Source organism: Cariama cristata, unplaced genomic scaffold (assembly GCF_000690535.1).
Source record: "Cariama cristata isolate BGI_N322 unplaced genomic scaffold, ASM69053v1 scaffold5246, whole genome shotgun sequence".
Classification (NCBI taxonomy): domain Eukaryota; kingdom Metazoa; phylum Chordata; class Aves; order Cariamiformes; family Cariamidae; genus Cariama; species Cariama cristata.
Genome location: NW_009622549.1, coordinates 33208 through 52413, shown reverse-complemented (window position 1 = coordinate 52413; position 19206 = coordinate 33208). Strand labels below are relative to the sequence as shown.

At 37.5% G+C, this 19206-nt stretch overlaps 1 protein-coding gene across 3 annotated transcripts in view; it reads left to right on the top strand.

The window, feature by feature from the left end:
• The first annotated feature begins 962 nt into the window (after positions 1–962).
• Positions 963–19206, top strand: part of NR2C1 (nuclear receptor subfamily 2, group C, member 1) — a 39461-nt gene continuing 21217 nt past the window's right edge. Inside the window, exons 1-4 of one of the 3 annotated variants that reach the window (XM_009702365.1) lie at positions 963–1149; positions 4257–4332; positions 8908–9015; positions 17592–17673. In XM_009702365.1, the coding sequence (XP_009700667.1) occupies positions 4279–4332; positions 8908–9015; positions 17592–17673 (244 nt within the window). In that variant the 5' untranslated portion in view covers positions 963–1149; positions 4257–4278. Of the gene's footprint in view, positions 1150–4256; positions 4333–8907; positions 9016–13985; positions 14217–17591; positions 17674–19206 lie in introns of those variants that run through there. The other 2 variants (XM_009702363.1, XM_009702364.1) reach the window with 2 other exon arrangements.

Sequence of the window (19206 nt, the reverse complement as noted above, 5' to 3'; positions counted from 1 at the left end):
TTTGCTTACCACTGCCCTTTGGGTTTTCTTTACTTTTGCTTATTTTGGGGGCATTTAGACAATATTGCCACAACTGAGTACATCTTGGAGGTTGAGTAACACTCTATTCAGTTTCAAATTCCTTCTGACTTTTTTCTCATCTCTAATTCAGAATTCTTGTAAAAATAATACATCATCAAGACAGGGATTGTATTTTACAGAGAACCTCTTCCACTGGTCTTAGGAGTAAACCAGAGTATACTTACATTGCTCCTAACAGCAAGAATAAAGGATGTCTATGGCCAATTCTGGATTTGAGGGAGCTGTGTGTTTTCAATATTTTATTAGCTATGTTTGATAGCACTGAATTAGTAATCCTCTGAATTAATAATGTAAGAACACCTGCTCTCTCTCACAGCCCTTCGTCGTGCTCACAAGAGAGAGCTCTTGTTACAGAGGGGTGTTAGCACCAATACAGAATTCTGCCATAACCGCCACCAACTCTCCCCAGGCTTTTGGTGAGGATTTGGCAGTATGGCAAAGAACACAAAGTCCAACTTGTCAAAAGATGAGACACTATTTAGTTCTGTGTCGGGACTTGAAAAGATCAATATCTGTTAACTGGAGGACTAAAATCTACTAAGAGGTTGAAATGTCTGTGCTGAAGAGCATTTCTACTAGAGAATACAAGGGTTAGCTGTAAATAAGCTCACGTGTGTGAAACTTGTGTAATGTGCTGCTTTCCTTGCGTTGTTTTTAAAAGTAGCTTTGACTATTAAGGTTCTCATAATTAGAAAATGGTACCCTTCCTGGAAATCGGGGGTAAGGCAAGAAGAAAGATGCCTGTCAGTCTCCTAATTGTACACTACTTTAGCATATGGACCAGAAGTCTCTGCTGGGCCACTTCACCATCACAAGCGTTGCCCATTTTGTCCTGTGGCTGTATGTTGCTTTTTTTTCATCCTCTGTTTCTTGTGTCTTCACCAGGTTCGTCTGTAAGATCCAAAAATAATGTGTCTAAGCTCCAAGGCTCATCTCGCAACAATTTACAGAGCTGTGGCAAAGTATGAGAGACTTCAGATGGTTTAAGATGATGTAAATTGCTGCTGCTGTGGAAAGGTGTGATCTACAGTTCCCCTCCAGCACGGGTACAGCAGTAGCCTTTGCATGGTAATACAGCAAGTGCGAGTCGTTCCTTGGGCTGAGAACTAACGGGGACAAAAATAAAACTTTGCTGCTGGCTCTCAGGTCACAGATGTACCGGTGCAGGCAGCAGGGAGAGAGGTTGGAAACTCAGGCCAAGAGATGGATCAGGGCTGGCCCTTTTGGTGACAGAATTGTTTTGAATGAGGTAGTAGTGAGTCCGCAGCATTAAAAAGAAAATACCTTTGTTCCTTGTTAAGACAGTGGACAAACTGTGTGGAGGCTTGGAGAAATCAGATCTCTCCATCTTTCATTTACTGAGTTTGTGGCAAAACTATTAATGTGTTGATATGTTAATTTAAAGTAATTGTATGACAGAGAATATTAAAGAGAATCTTTAATTATAATTTTGCAGTGCCACAGATAGGATAGGTAAGAATTTTTTTAGTTCTTCATGTCAGAGTCAATTTCTGTAAAAGTTATTTTCCACATTTTGTCTCCTGTGCAAGTTCAGTATTTGACTGCAAGCTTTTACTAGATGAAAAATAAATTAAGCTTTTCTTTTCACTGTACTGTATTGTTCATTTCTGTGTGCTGCTGAGTTGGTGCAACACAGCTATAGCAGTAATAATTAGTATTCAGTATTCTTGTTGGAACATGCTAATTCTGCAGGCTGAAACACTAGGAGTTTTAGAAAAACATAAAGTAGTCGCAGGCTCTGTTGGTAAATACAGCTAAAATTGAGAAGGTCATAATTGTACTTTATTATGGGAAAGATTATAGACCTGGCTTTTCTGATGGGAAAATTATATTGATGTGGTCTGCTTTCTTTTGGGAAAATAGTGTAGAAAATGCTAGAGACAGTGATTGCAGAATGGAAAATGTTACTGCTGTCTCAAAAGGCTGACATAAGGAGAACATATATTCTCCATAAAATTGGTTTAAACTGCTCAAAATAAGCTTTCTTGTGCGTAGCTCTTCAAACTAGACACTTGGTGAAGTAAAACTTTAAAATTAGGTTGTCGTTTATTGTGTCCTCAAAAATATCTGCACAGTAGACCTATATGGAGGCAGACAAAAGATTTTGCAAATCAAACTGCTTTCAAAATACTGGGGATTTTTTGTAATTGCAAGCAATTCTTCTTATTCCGGTAGCTAAGAAAATAGTGCATTTTTGAGTTGCAGGATATTCCAGGTGGGAAGGGACATCAGGAGGTCTCTAGTCCAAAACCCCACTCAAAGCAGGATCAGCTCTGAGAGCAGAGTAGAATTTCAGGATTTTACTTAGTTTACTCTTAATTTTTTTGCAAAATATCATCATATGCACCATATTTCTGGTATGTCAAATTGTCATGAAGCAGTAAGATCTTCCTCTGAAATAACTCTGCAAAAAGTATATCTGTCTTACCCAAAAGTGTGTCTCTTGTACCAAATACTTCTCTAATTTGCCTTTAAGACGTTAAACTTTTTTTTTTTTTTAAGGTACTAGTACTACTTTCTGGCACTGTGTGTGTAAACAATGCAGTCTTTTGTTGCTAGTATTTTATTTAAAAGAAGAAAACATCTGATAAAATACACTGACTGTCTTGAAAAGAGGGCTCTTTAAATAGTGATTGTGCTGCAGCTCACTGCATGCAGAAGTGGATTAAGAGAGTGCTCCTGCAAGGATGCTGACTTTTATTAGATCTTTTAAGGAGACAATGCTTTTCAACATAAGCTTCAGTCTCATGTGTTATATGTACATGACTGTCATCTTTTGTCTTAATTGAACTAACAATGCAGCGTGCTGCTGGGTGATTAAGAATGGTCTACAGCGCCTAAGTATTTCCATAGTCTTCCACACATTGATCAGGGTTTAATATACTGCTGTGCACACTTGCAAGGCCTGCTGTTCTTGCCCTAGTCAAAAGAGATCTCGCTTTCCAATTGTAAGAGCAGAATGAGCTTCAACATGAGTTAACATTTTTATTTGCATAGTTGCTTGGGAAAGTTTAGAGATCACTGGGGTAGGAGATAGTTCCTAAGAGTTCCAGCAAAGTTAGAGAGTGAAAACCAACTAGCTATATATAGAGATTTCTACATATGTAAGTACTTTCATTAGCATTCTGACTTTCTGTATGCTTACCCAGCACCATTCCTGCATACTAAATAAATAAATAAACCTGTTACACCATGTAAAAAATCCTTTATACTGGCACCATTTTTCTTATCTTAATACAGGAATACGTGTGTTGGTATTAATCATCTTTATAACTTCGTCTGCAATGAGGAGGCTGTACAACCTGAGTACATTGTATATTTGAAACAAAGCAAATTTAGTACATAGTAACCTTACACTAAAGGATTTGTCTGTCTTTGTTCATATAAGAAGTAGGTATTACAGTGTTTTTAATACAGCTTTTGTTGGGAAAATTAAGTGTTTATGGTGCTTCATCATCTGTGTATGTTCCTTTTAAGTACTGCCTAGTAAATATTTGTAAATCAATACCCAAACAAACAAGGCGTACATCCCAATACTTTATACTACATTCATGTAGTAGTGTTTGTTAAATCCTACAAAACTCTTCTTATGATATGAAGATTTGGACTTCTTACGCCGTAACCACAGTATTGATAACAAACCCGCATCTTTTTTTAAACGTGTGTATTTTTCTGCCTCCCTAGTAGTGCTTCCTATTAATTACAAAATTGAACTTTAAGCGCTCCTGGTAATACTGAAAAATCCGTATGCGTTCAGGAGTTGTTAGACTGTCCTCCCCTTGATTTGCATTAACAAAACTGGCTCTGTTCCAGTTTTTAAGATGTTAATTATGTCCCTGCTGATGTCATGGTCAGTAAGTGTATTTTTCCCCTTTCTTTCTTTTCTCACAGCAAGTTTATTATTTTGCTCTTTGGGAAAGCAGAGGAGGAAAAATAGGAAGTCTCTGTGTGAGTTCTTTGAGTAAAAAGATACAGAAGTTTACAAATCAAAAATAAATTATTACTTTTAGAGTATAATCAAACTTTAAATTCTGCAGGGATGTCACCTTCAGACAACTATGAACATACTTTATTTATGTGCAATATGTTTTCCCCAATATATTTTTACTTTTGAGGCTACAGATGTTAAGCGTCTTCTTTCCTTTCTTTGACAGGAAATTCTGGTGATTAAAGATCATGGCAACCATAGAGGAACTGGCCCATCAAATTATTGAACAGCAAATGGGAGAGGTACATAAATTTTGAGTCTTATTTAAGAGACATTTGAGTAATACAATTGTATAGACTAATACGTAAAAACCAAAATCACAAGAGAAAATAATTTTTAGTACACCGAAAGCTTCCGGAGACTCTCCCATGGAAGACTAGAAGAACTTATGATGTCTGTTTTAAAGTTATACTGCAAAGTCTTTTTTGCCAAAGTTTGCCCCACAGAAATGAAACTAAGGAAAATCTTAACATGTTTCCAGTAAGTGAGGAGCTGTTCAGCTTTGCTTTTTGGGCCTGTAGTGGTCTTCAGAGAGCCTTCAGAGGTTGTATAATGGCCTTGCTCACTTTCAGTTACAAAATTTACAATCAAGAGAATTGTCAGTACGTAGCTTTTACTTTTCAATTAAGCAATTGCTTCAGTTGACATTTTTGATTTTGCTAGGAAAGGTTTGCCATGCTCTTCACTGTAAAATATTTGTTGGTGTTTGGTGTAAATCAAAAGGAAGATTGAACTCTTGTTTCTGCTAACTTCTGGTTTTCATTTGCTGTAACCTGTGTGCAGAATCTGTGTACTGCAGCCAGAGAACTTCCAGAGACGCACAGATAGTTTGGGAGTGTGGATAAGAGCATACATACTTATCTAGAAGGTTTTATTATACCATAGTCTATTTAAAATTAGCACTGCTTTAAATTAGATAGCAATAACTTATTAATCTTAAATAAATGGTATATTTTAGCTTGAAATACCCACTCTTGGTTTCTTGTCTAGACATAGACTTACTTTTCGAGTAATTTTAGTTCCTCTCAGTCTTGATTTCAAATAGAAAGGGGGGGGGGGGGCCATGATGGTTAACTCTATGCTGTATAAATTCTTACAGCTTTTGTTGCAGCATCTGAGTGTTGCTAAGGCTATCTCAAAGGATATAAGTGATTTATGTGATGCACGGTGTTTTCTTTCTCTCACTTGTCTTTATAGGTGAAAATGTCATGTCTAGTGTAGTTTTGGTTTGGTAATAGAATTCCTTTGTGGAGGTCTAAATAGGGCTATATTTCCTTAATTTTTTTTTTTTTTTTTGAAAGTACAGGCTAATCAAAGCTAGCTCGAGTGCACATTCCACTCAGAAAAGAGGATGGTGTGATGATGGTGTTTGAGCGTTGTTTCACAATTTCATAATGTGATTCCATGAGACGCTGAGCTGACTTAATATCTCAGTGCCATGGGAGAGGGAAGGTCCTTTTTCTATTTCTCACCTCATTTAATTTCCACACTAACGGCAAGCTAACCCAGCCAAAACAAGTGGAAGGTTTTCTCCTGGATTAGTGCGTTGAGTAGGGTCTGAGAAGGCTCTAATGAGTACCAGAGGTAGCGTAAAGGAGGTGGCTGGTAGCCAGAGGAAGACAGCGGAGAAGACAGAGGGAGTGGAGGTGTGACACTGCAGACAGCTGTTGGCTGTTTCTGTTCAGGGTGAAACAGCAGCCTTACAGTTTTCATGGATATCATTCCGTCAGCAGTGTAGATTAGGGTTTGTCCTTGAGCGAGGTTTTACTGAGCCTGAGACCGTCACATCTTATTCGGCAGCAGTGCGGCTTAAGCATTCGCCAGTCCTCACCTAGCCGCTTACTCTCACGCTATGCTGGTCTTGCTCATGTAAGCTCTGTGTGTCAGTGTGTGGTTGACAAAACCGGAAAAAAAAATTACAGGATAGTGGAGGAAGGTCTTGTCTCTCCTAGTTGGGTTCAAAGCAAGGTCCAGCCCAACCTGGCACGTGGTTAGGACTGCAGAGCATCGCCCAGGACAGTGCAAGGTGGGCCTTCGTAAACCAAAATTACTGTCAAAGGTGTCTGAAAGTTGGAGTCAGCAAGGAATGTGGTCTTACAGGAGCCATCATGTAGTATATTACATTCCTACCTACGTGTGACCTACTGGCTGTCATTGCCTGGTGGTGTTCCTTTTCAATGTAAGCATGGAAAAGCATAGTTTAAGGTCTATGGGACTTCAGCAGTATTTTGGCTAGCATTTATAATTCTCTTGAATGTTGAAATAGTTTTAATTGAATTTACAAGAAAAATTTACATGAGAAGAACGTGAAAGGAAAAAGACAAGTATGCCCATTCTGAAGAGAATGGAAAGTGTTCCTGTGGCTCATGAAAATAATGGTCAAAAGTGTTCTGTGACGTAGGTTTTGATTTCTTTATCATTAATTCTTGTTCATGAAGGATTTTAAAACACAAAATTGTCCCAAAGAATTTTATGATTATATTTACAAAAGTGTTTTTGTTAAGTTAGGGCTTTTTTGCATAAAAGCAAACCTTATTAAAATAAAGAATTTATAGCCTTGCTTACGTGGATCATTGCACAATGTTTATCTCTTCTCAGATTCTGCCCCCTGCTAATCATTTTTTGCTGAGAGTGAGATAATTCATATTTCTACATCAAGATCACATTCCTTAATTCATGCAGGGAAGTTGTCTGCCAAGAGGCCTCAGCAATCTTCTTTCTCTAATCTGTGGTTGGGTGTGCTAAGTATATGGTGGTTTGCTTCCACAGGCCTGCCAGGTAACAGTACCAGAGGAAAACCGTGTATTTGTTGAAACAGAGTCTGTCATACACATACAAAATATAATTTTAAACAAATATTGAGGTTATTCTTACCAGTATTTTTTTTTAACTGCAATAAAAAAAACTTTCTGTATAGAAGTAAAACTGTCAAGCTGATGTTTTGTGGGGTTGAAGAGCAGTTTTATCTTACATGACATGTAGATGATGACATTTTAGGGAGCAAATGTAAACCAGTCATGGAATATGTAGATTATTTTGTAAAGCAAAGATAAATTCACATAAAACTCTGGTTGCCTGAAAATCACCACATGTACGTGTCATTTGAAAGGCTGATGCCGAATTTGAGTTCTTGAAAGTAACTCTTTCAAACTGTAAATGTTGCTGTATAATGAACACTTCTTTGTCCTTTATTTAAACAAAGAATTTGATGAATTGTTTGAATAGAGAAAGTATTCATACTCATGAAAAATCAGGTATTTTTAGAAAGCAGTGTTCAAAACTGGCTTGGGCAGTAGTTTGACAAGCATTTCTTTTGATGGTGCTGGCAGCTGAAGCGATCCCCCCAGCACCTAATCCCACTCTCTCATTTGCTCTGATGCGTCTGCTTCTGAGCATTGTGGCGATCTGGATTGAAGGTTTGATCTACGCTAAGAATCGCCTTCGTCTGTCTGTTCATCGGGCTGCTTTTGAACCTGCCTCCGTGTCCTCTTCCAGATCAGTGAATGACTAACCAACCAGTTTTACCTACCAAGCCGAAGGGATAGGAGCAAGTATGTTACAAGAGCTGAGACTGGTACTAAAAGTAAAACCTTTTTGGGAAGAATTTCAAAATCAGTTTAGGCTAATGGGAGCTGGTATTTCTGCTGTAAGGGCAAGTCTTGCCCACCGCTCCTTCCCCTTCTCGTACTCCCCTCCAGCTGCGTCTTCTTGCCTACTTGGTTCTGCTGGCACCAGCATTTACGTGGTGGTATGGTTGCAAAATTAGGAAGCTGATCCAGGAGGAACAAAAAAGCTCTCAACCTGTTATGAAACAATACCTTTACTGCAATATAGATATAGTCTATATTAATTCTTGAGGGGTAAGGGGGGACGATGCAGTTGAAGAGGAGCTTTTTTACAATGGTGTCACTTCTGGGAATTATTATTAATACAGAATTGCAAGATGTGGTTTTGAACTGCAGAAAGTTTGGGGCGTTGTACGGGAATTTAAGACAAAAATTTCAGTTTGAAGCTATCTGTAAACTCTGTGAAGACAAACTTCCTTTGTACTACAAAAGGTCTGGCCTTTCTGATCAAGCCTCTGCCAATAGCAGCTGTACTTCTTAATTTTATTGACAAGTAATGTAATGAATAATACCTTCCCGCATATACTTTTGACTATAGCATGTGAAGAATTTTTAAAATATTGATAATCATTAAAACACTTCCACAAATTGAGTCTGAGAGCATTCACTCAGAGATTTGCATTTAAGATACACTGTTTGCCAACTTCATGGATTTCATTAATTTTCTCTAACTTTCTTGATAGTTCCCCAGTATAGAATTCTGTTGTTTTGGTTTTGCTGCTTTAACAGAAAAAGAGAACAGAAAAGGCCAGTTGCTGTGTTTTCATGCCAAAAATTCCTTTGTCACTTTAAGTAAGCCATTAAGGTAAAAGTATATTAGTGTAGGTGAGGCACAGCTAGGATGAAAGGTATGGTGTCTCATGAACATCAACGGTAATAAATATTTGGTCCAGTTGACTTACACGGATGTGTCAACAATGCGTTGTTTTACTTAACGTGCTTCTAAATTTCAGATTGGAAGGTATTTCAAAATGGGTTTAAAACAATGAAACAAACAGAATATTCTAACTAGCAAAATTAGGCTATTAAATTAGATGACAAGTATTTGCTTTCCTTATTCAGTAAGCATGGCAGACTTTCCATAACCTCATGCAGAGAAATCGGAAGTTGGTTTCGTTCATTAAGGTCATGTATCCATCCTTAAGGTAGTATATCCACTGTCAATCCATTACATTTGTTTCTTCTTTCTAGATTACCCATTCCCAGGGAGCTGTTACAGAAACACTAATGGATGGGACAGCACAACGAATACAGATTGTCCCTGCAGATTCAGGCCTCTCTTTACCACAACGTATACAGGTATGCTTCGTCTGATATGTTTTAAAAGCAGAGATGAACTAGTTATTTCTGCCAGTTTGCACATATGGTTCTTTTTTATTTGCATCGTATTATTTGCTTGAATGTAAATGTTCAGCCCTGGATGGCAGAGACCATTTCTATACAAGCTAGAAAACGTCGTTGCAATGCTTCCCTTTCTTTTTTTTCTCCTAAGAATTTTAAGATTACAAACAATCATAACCACTCAGCAGAAAAAGATTTTTGCCAATATTGTAATGATACTGCTCTTTAAAAGCTAAGTAATTTTTAGATTTGGTAATTCAACTGAGTTGTTGGAACATTTCTACATTGTAGAGCGGGGAGGGAGGGAAATACTGCAAGTCATTGATACAAGTCATGAAAAAGTGCAAGGCAGCCTAACGTCTGAGAAGGATACTGGTTTTTGGTTGTCCCAACCGATGTTCTGTGTCTCAGTATGCTAATTCCTAGCCTGGCCAGGTAATAATCTCCAATTCAAGTGAGGTATGAAGTTTTGGCAATGTGGGTAGTTAAATCAACATAGATACACGTGTATGGAGATTAGGAGGATTTGGGGAATGGAATTTTATATTTTATCCCTTAAAAGTCAATGCAAGTCCTTACAAACATTTTATTTTTAAATTTCATCACAGAGAAAAATATCAACTGCAGAATAAATTTTAAATTTTAAAAATCTTCTCAGATATATGTTGTTGCATACAAAAACACTCATTTAAGTGAGCCATCTGCTAGTATAATCTTGGCTGCTTTTTCTTTTGCTAGCTTCACTCTTCAATATTTTCCACTCTTTTTTCCTGTTTCGGTGCATTTTGTTCAAGCTTTCAGCCTTCCGAGAGTCTTCGCAGCTGCCCGCCATACCTGATCTTTTGTTCTATTGCTCCCTACCTGTGCTCTAGTCATGGTACCAGTCTTATCTATCCAGTAGATCTTTATTCTTTCAGCTGCCTCTGCTCCTTTTCTACGCTTTGTGTACAGCTGTACCTTCCATTAACTAATTTATGTTAATCAATTTATGTTAATCAATTAACCACCATCTCTTTATCCTCTTGTTTTCATTGTCAATACCTGTATGCTCTAGTGTCCCTGTAGCGTGAAGCCATTTAATGTCATTTCAGCATCAGGGTCTGGATGTGGGAGGACGACGTAGAAACCCATGAGTCTTTATTGTTGAAGAGCAGGACAGTTCTGTTGGTTCAAAGCCAGTGGCAGACTTGTAACCCTTCTGTGTCAGCTTTTTTGTGGAGGGAGAGCTACTTTTCCTTAAGACACTGTAATTACTGCAACTACGATGAACATAGAAGAATTGTATTTCTAGGGACAGGGACCTTTATATAGTTTTTCATTGTCTCAGGTAGCTGGAAGATCACTTGTTTCTAACACAGCTACTTTGTCCCTTGTCTTTTTTCACCACACTCATTGATTCTTGCTTCAAAATGGACAGTAAGCACTTTTGGGGTGGTGGTTGTCTCCTGATACGTGTGGAACAACACCCTGTCGAGTGGCATCCTTCCTGCAACAGGCATCTACAAACACATCACCAGTATCAATAATAATAAATGAGATATGAGAGAGAACTTAGTCATGACAGATATCCTCAAAGCAGAATTTATGTGAGAGTAAAGTAGTTTGTAGGAACAAATACATCTCAGTGAAATGTTCAAAATAAATGTTAAATTGATTCATTTTGAGTTTGTGTCTTTGATCTATTTTTTCCTTTATTTTATTATTATTAAATGCACACAAATAATTACCTGAAATCTTGAAATACGAAATCCTCAGTAAAATGTTCTTTAAAACATGTTTCATTAGTCACTCCTTTTAGGGAATGCTTACATTTCTCTAGGATAAAAGTTGAACATCACATCTGTTGTTAAACAGATGGTTTGTTCAAAACCAGCTCTGTTATAAACAGGTGGATTAGTCCTCTGTCTTCAGAGACTTTTTTTTTTCCCCTAAAATAGGAACACAGAATTATTGAGGTATTTAATTTATTGAAATGATGTTCAAATTGAATTCAAAACTTATTAACGGACAAGGCTTAAAAGCAATAAAGGAAAATACTATCCTCCATTATCATCAGGGTGCTTAAATGAAATACATGGGGGGAAGTGTATCTTAAGAAGATAATTCTGAATTAATATTTTCCTGGTTTATAACATTATCCCTGTAGTGATACTGAGTTTCACATTATTAAGAAACATAATGTGTTGTCACTGAGCCCTGATGGATTCCGTTGAGAAGACAAGTGGTTTTCTTTTTCCCTCTGATTGTTTTTTTTCCTCTTATCTCAACATTTAGGTACTGCAAGTTGTTATACTTTGGTGATCTGCCCCACTTTTCAGAGTCTCGTTGCCATTTAGGTGGAGGTTTTGCAGGTATATGGCCGTAAGAGGTCAGCTGCAGACAGACTGGGCTAAATTGTTTAAACTGCTTTCTTTTATGCCTCTGTCAGTGGGCCAGTGCTTGACAGCTGCAGAACCCATTTGTGCAGATTGAATAGCTTTGTATGGATGTTAACGTAACACTATACCGACTGTATCATGTAGTGAAAACTACCTGGGCATCCTCCTAGAATTGCGGGAAGCCATTTGAAGAATTGGGACACTATTTGTTATATAGGAGGTGAACTGAATTGTGTGAAGTAGCAATGGTTCTTCTGCCTACTATCCTGCCATATTTATCTACAAATACATATGTGTTTTAAATTACAGAGCTGGACTACAATAGGAAGAAAGATAATTTAGCATATATATCCAAAAAATAGTTTCAACTTGAGTTCAAATTTGTATCTTCACTGTTTGGGACATGCTGGGTTTTGAGTTAGTTTTATACTATACTTTGTATAGTAAATCTAACGAGATCGAGTATATGCCCTTTTTGATGTACACATAGTTGCACTTTTAAGTTTTGATAGGGAGACAGATTTTAGGTAAGAGTGGCTTTCAAAGAGCAGGCCTGGAAATTCGAGAGAGAGCACAATATTCTGTGTTTGGCTTTTGTATATGTATGCACCCTGCTGAGGGTAACATGCAGTGGATCTCTCCTAATCCCAATAAAGTAAGTGTGTTTGGAGAGAAGGGGAAGGGAACATCGGCTGCTTTGAAAATAGCCAGAAATGACACCGGAGAAGGAAAGATTGTAAATGAAGAAAAACAGAATGGAAGGAGAAAGTTAAGCAAAGAAAGGAATTAAAAGGGCAAGGAAGTTTGACTTCTAAAGAATACAGAACCAACATAAGGAATTGAAAGGAGAAATAAGGGACTGCTGTAGTCATTTGTGGTGCCAAACTTACGGATATCTGAGAAAACTGAATGAAAAACCCTGTATTAATCATGTTGATAACTACTGTGGGGCTTTTGCGTTGTCTTCCCACCTTCCACCCCAAATCTCATGATAATTTACCTTCTTTTCTTACATCTTTAGCATCTGGAATTTTATCGTCTTACCTGGACTTCTTTCTTAAATAAGCTTTTAACAGTGTTTTGCAGAGAAAAAAAATTGAAATTTGATCCATTAAACTGTTAATAGCAAAAGGCCACCTGAAGGAAACTCATTCCTTTTCTATATTTTGAAACTCATAATTTCTGAATATTTGAAAGTGGCAATATTGATTTATAACTGCTGAAATTAGATACTCAATAATTTTTCTCTCTCGCCACTTACCTTTTTAAAATGTAAGCTATACACAGATTTTTGAAACAAATTTAAGTATATTGAACATTTAGAGAAAGTAATAAGCTAGTTGTGAAGTTGCAGTAGCAAAGCTGATAAAGGCTTGTGTGAAATTGTGCCTCATTCAGTTTCTTTGTGCCTCTGTTCTCCACCTAGAAAATATAATTAATATTGCTGCCCTAATTACGTGAAACTAGTTATGATAAGTGTTAGACTATGAAATAAATAATTTCATCATTAATAAGGACCCTATAAATGTTAGGGATGGATAGATGGACATAAGTGTTTGGTTATAGGTTAAAAAAAAATGAATAGGAGCTATTAAATTGATCTGTAATTCAAAAATAGTTTGCAGGAAACAGTCTTTGTAGGATGATTCTCCTTAGTCTCCAGAATAAACCAGGCAGGTTTCCGTACAAGCATTTTGATGGAGAAAGGCAGGAGGTGACTAAAAGTGAGATTTGTGATGGAAGATATATGGACTCTTGATTATTTTCTCTGAGGATTATAATCTTCTGACAAAGTTGGCAAAAAATGGTGTTTAGCGGAGGACTATTTATTAAAGTTCTGCTCTATTTGTGCTTGAAAACAGGGATAAAATGGAAAAAACAGTCCATAGGTCTGTTCTTGATTATGAAGTAAAACATGAAAACAAGTTTTTCCTTTAAAAAAAAAAGAAAAAATGCCAGGGAGAGAGATTCTGTTTGACTGATTTTATTTAGGAATATATATATATATATATAAAAAGCCCCTCCAAAAATGAAGCCTAAAATATATATACAGGTTCAACAAGATTATTGCTTTTCTTGCTCTTTGATGCTTACCTTCTTCACTTGGAAGTCGACCTTTGTGTTTTTATGAAGTTTTTTGTTAAGCAGCCGAACCTGGGAGGTGCTAAGCATTTCATGTGGTATGCAGCGAGTTCGAGTTAAGATTTCTCATCACCTAACAGGTCCCAGGGTTTGAGCTACAGACATACCTCGAATTCGGGATGCTAGAATTGTCAAGGGTTTCAGTAGTGGTGTAAAAGCACGGGCCAGTTGTAAAACTTGAGTATGAACTCAGGCTTTGCCTTCAAACACCCTCGATTGAAATGTGTTTTAAATACAGTGAAAATCCAAGGTTTAGCCTGAATTTACTTCACTCTTGTGTGACAGAGGGGAAGAAGATCCTGCTTCACAAATGTCAAAGGCAAAATTCCCGTTTTCTTCAAGTGCCCGGATTGGGCCCCAAAGGTGAACTTAAATTACCATAACAATTTGAGATAAATGTATTATTAGATTGTCACAGATCAGCAGACGGGCCAGAAGATTCAGATTGTTACAGCACTTGATCAGAGCTCAGCAGGCAAGCAGTTCATCTTAACAAATCATGATGGCTCTACCCCAAGCAAGGTGATCCTTGCCAGACAAGATTCCACTCCAGGAAAAGTTATCCTAGCAACTCCAGATGCTGCAGGTGTCAACCAACTGTTTTTTGCATCCCCTGATATATCTGCACAGCACATCCAGGTAGATAATCCACTTTATTTCATAATTTTGATTCAAATGGGCTAAGAAGAGATGTTGTATTTCCAAATATGTCTGTCTGGGTTCTCCTTTTTTGAGGTTTTATTTTTTTTTTATTGGTATACTTTTCCTTGCACTAGGACTGAGCATGGATACTTAGAAATCATGAAGAAAACTTTATTTTTTAAATTTATTGCTTTTAAAATTTGTACCCTGGCTCATGACATTAGAAAGAATACTGTTATTTTTTATTGTCATTTCTAGCTCTTGCCATACCAATAGTCCTTTATTTCCGCTTCATTGACTCTCCATCTGTTTTCACGTATTGTTGAAAAACATACTCTTTTTTCCATTATCTTTATCGCTTAACATTTCCTTCTGCTTGTTTTTCTTTTCATACGCTGTTGTAACTACTGTTCAGCTGTGTGAATTGTATCCCAAGGTGGTTTCTCAGAGACACTATTTAGTAGGGAAGTACATTACTCAGTGGGGTTAGGAAAATAACACTAAAGATTTTGCGTTTACTAGGGTGAGGTTGTAACTACCCAGGGTTGTAACTCCCTAAACTGGTCCCCAGCGCACCTTGCTCCCATGTACGTTGTATGCGGGGCTTCCTTAGTCCTTAGTCCTCACCCGCCAACTTCCAAGCGTTCTGCCCCGTATGGTCACCTGGGAAGGCTGGGATGGCACTGGTGTGCAGGACGTCAAGAACATGCACAGAAGACTTGGGAGATGCAAGCTCCTTCAGCATGAAGTAGGAGATTCCTGCACTCCAGCTAAAGCGTAGTTATTGGATGGTGTTTGTCCAAGCACATTTGTGCTGCTCTTAAAATACATGCGCGTGGTAGACCAGGCAGCATTAGGATAGCTACAGTCCATTTAGTCCAGTATCTTACCCTTAAAATGATGTCCAGAAACAGTCGCTTAAGGAAAAATAGTAAAAACTGGACAAGTAAATAATGATCCTTCTGCACATATCCTTTCATGTCCATCAGCTGATGATTTAGAGCAACCTCCTGCTTTGGAGATTGCAGTGAGACCATTCTATTTGACAGCTGCCACTAAAGTTTAACAGCCGCCTTTGTTATTTATATAGACCATGTATGCTTTGGTCTGTATAATATCCTATAGTATAATGGTATGTTGTTGATTTAGTTGATTTGATCTTCTGAGAGAAGTATTTACTTAGGTGTCTCTTGTGCTATAAGAAACAGCTATGAAGGATCCTGTTGTTTTTATAAATCACTATTATGTCATCTTTCAACTGGAAACCTCTGATCTTTTTAGTTTGTGCTCTTCTGGGCGCCAGTCCACTACTATGATTTGCTACCCACACCTTGTGTAAGCTTGAAACGTATCTCTGCATTGTATCTTAGATACGTATTTTTGAAACTCACAAATCTTTGCAAATGGACATCTTTGCTATGAATAGGGGAGCAGTAGCAAAAGCCAATCCTATTGAGAGGCATTTAAGCATGTTTAGTGGTTATCATACACTTCGTGTTTTAGATGAACCTCACCAAAAGTATAAACCAGTGGGATAAGATTTGAGGTAATCCATATAAAAAATTCTCATGAGACGAGAAGTGTGCCGTACGGGTTTAAAAGGCAAAATTCAGGAATAGAGGAAATCTGGACAAAAAAAATGGAAAGCTCTAGTTCTGATTGTACAGTTGGGGCACAAGAGGTTAGTTTGAGAGGCAACAGCATATTCTGTCACTTTAGTTAGATTGTTCTATTGCCAACTAGTAGGTATGGATAGAGATTTCTTTTTTCCACTTAAAGGTCGTGAAATACAGAGTACCATTCATTCATTGTTCAACTGCATCTGCTTTGAGATCTTTCATATTTTCTCCCCAAAATGATGTTTTCATCTGCAATTTCACCTTTTTTGTTGTTCTGTAGCCTTCACTTGAAATGCCCATTCATTTGCTCTGCAAAAAACCTCTCCTTTATCGCATCTTATCTTTACATTGACTCATTTGGCAAGGCCCTTTCTCCCATCATCTGTTTTCCCTTCAGTGGCTCTTCTTTGTCTTAACAATCAATTTTTATTCTTCACATTCAAGGTCAGTTGATGAGTTCTCTGAGTCTGGGATTTTTATCTCCTCATGGACCCAATCCTGTAGTCCTTCCTTATGTGGAACTTCCCATTTCAGAGCAGGTTTCATTTATGGAAGGACTTAGAATTTGTTTATATATATTTGATATAATATCATGAAAATACATAATGTTAATAATGGAAATTAGGAAGGAATGAAAAGTGAATATTCTTTAAACTCATCACTATTCTTTTTCTTACAAAGACATTATATTAAAAGAAAACTTAATCGATGAATCTCTGAGATGGTATTGTTAACAAAGGCTAACTAGAAAGAAGTATGCTTGTTAAACGTTCCCGTATATGTCGTCTATACTGTCTTCCAAACATTCTAGAAAAAGTGATGTCTTAATTTTCTCTGTAGAAGACAGGGTACTTGCAGTAAGTTATCTTTCTTTTTATCAGAGGTCCTGTTTTGAATATGCAAAGCAAGAATGAGAGAGTCTGACTTCCTGTTAGAAGCTAAAAACTCTTAGAACTTCTATAATTTCTTTTTAATGGGAAGAATAATTTTCTCTTTTCTGCTTTACATAATTGTCAAGATGATGTTTGGTTGTTACTCGTGATATGCGTGTTCCTTTTTTAAATGGCTTTTTTGCTGTGCTTGCTTTGTGTCGCAGTGGGATAGATTTTTTAAAGAGCAAATGGAAGGCTATAGCACCTACCCGGTAGTGCTGGGGTTCTACTATGATGTGCTTAACGAAGCTTTACAGGTACCAGAGATAAGTGAATGAGACAAGACAAGAATACTGTAACAATGTCAAACCAAACTGTGTACCACTCGATGGTTAATGGTAGTGTCCAGGGTACATTTTCTGTTGCTCCACCGTTTGAGTGTTCTAAAAAAGGAGTTAATAAACCTGAATGTAGATGCAGGATTTTTCTGTTCCATCTGTTCAGTGCTTCAGTCTCTTTTGTACTATGAACAAGTCATTAGGATATAAATACAAAAGTGAGCAAAAGGTAAGAGTGTGCAGGTGCTAAATGTTTTGCGAAACGTCAGTCCCTTTTGCAGAAGTAGTATTTAGATAAATGAAGTCTTGAATTCTTTTCAGGAGTATTACAAGTGAAACTTTTGTTCCATCCTGAAAAGGAGCACGGTGGCACAGCAGGTAGCTCCTTTGTGTCTATGAAGACTGTAAAATGTAGTCAAGAAAACCTTATTCTTTGTAGATTTGGTCCCCTCTCTTAGAGAAAAACTGCAAGCATGAAATATATTTTAATCTTTCTTGATGGTAAGAAAAAGAAAAATTAAATTCTTTCACACTTTTTTCCAGATTTTAACAGACAACTCCCCCAATGAACAGGGCCTAAATAAAGTGTTTGATCTGTGTGTTGTATGTGGAGACAAGGCATCAGGTATTTCCTTTTTTCTTTCTTTTTTTTTTTTTTTTTTAAGTTGGTACAATTTTATAAAAGCAGGTTAAAATTCTTTTGAAGCTATTTAACAGTTTGTGTGCATATACATCTCTCTCTCTCTCTCTCCATGCACAAACAGAAAGGATACGCTACTCTTTCAGTGGAGAATTACACTAAATGGTACTCTGGTGTCCATGGGCAGGATTTATTGTTGGTTTACATCATAAATTTAATGTTTTCTACCAGACAGTTTTTGCCTTTTTTTCTTAGGCTGATGCATTTTGTTTTTTATTATGAAAATTTGGCTGATAAAATTACTTAAGCAACAATGTTGAGAGTTTTTTTCTTCCTTAAAATAAGGTCATGTGGTGAGCTTTGTTATTGTTGACAGGTTCTCTTAAAATATATGAGAAACCTGTTCACTATTTTAAACGTGAAACCTGTAGGCAAGAAAGACTTTCAAGTATATGAAAAAAATGCTAATATGAGATTGATGCAGCACAGTTGGTTATTTGAAGAACCATTATTAAAATAGTAAAAACACATTATGGTTCCAGTAAAAAATAAGCTTAAGAACTGTATGTTCATATGTTGCCAAAGTAGAGTGCTAAGGTAAGAAAAGAAAAATGTTTAATGATATTAATGGGAGCACTGCACTGGAGAACTGTGTCTCCCACATTCCCCTTGCATGTGTGCCTGCCATCAGGTGTTCCAGATCTGTCAGGCTTGGAATTACTGAGAGGATCTCTTTTGTATTTAAAAAAATACAGAGAGAATTACAAGGGCTGTTCCTCAGCATGGTTTAGCTGAAAGCTCCTTTTTCTTTGCAGTTTCTTTGTTACAGAAGATAGTGGGGCGTAAGAGAGATGACCCATTTAACTTTGCTCTTCACTGACTTAGCTAAAATAAGTCTAAGTAGGGGAATGGTTGCTTCCTTAGAAGATTCTTATGGTTTGTGAGTGAAGTCTGTAGGATGGACCTCCAGTAATATCAAAACATGATAGTTGCAGTTAAATGCTCCTTTTGGGAAGTGATGGGAATAAAGTGTATAAAATGAGGGGGCCGGGGGAGGAAGTAGTTAATGTTAGGATATCATCATGGGAGGTGGTAGGATGGGGAGCAAACTTCCTAGACAATAAAACCAATTACAATTTTTCTACTATGGCAAAGTTTAGCATTAAAAATCTAGTTCCTGGAGCTCTAGATACACGTCAGACTTCACCCATCTCAAAGGAAATTTCTGCCAAACAAAGATACAGCAGAGATCAGGTTGGTGTGCTCCAAGGGGCAAGACTCCTCTGGCTTCCCAGCACAGGGTTGGAGATCCCAGGAGGTATTCCTCCTCTCCTGGCCCAGGGATCTCGAGCAGTGGCAGTGGAATTGGGGCGAATGACCTCTTTTGCAGGTTCTGGGGAGCTTCCCGTGTGAGCAGCAGTGTCCATCCTGCAAACTGCTTTGCAGACACCTCCAAGCTGGAGTCCCAGGAAGCTACATCAGAAGAGCAGGTGAAGAAGCAGCCTTGCAGGATGGATG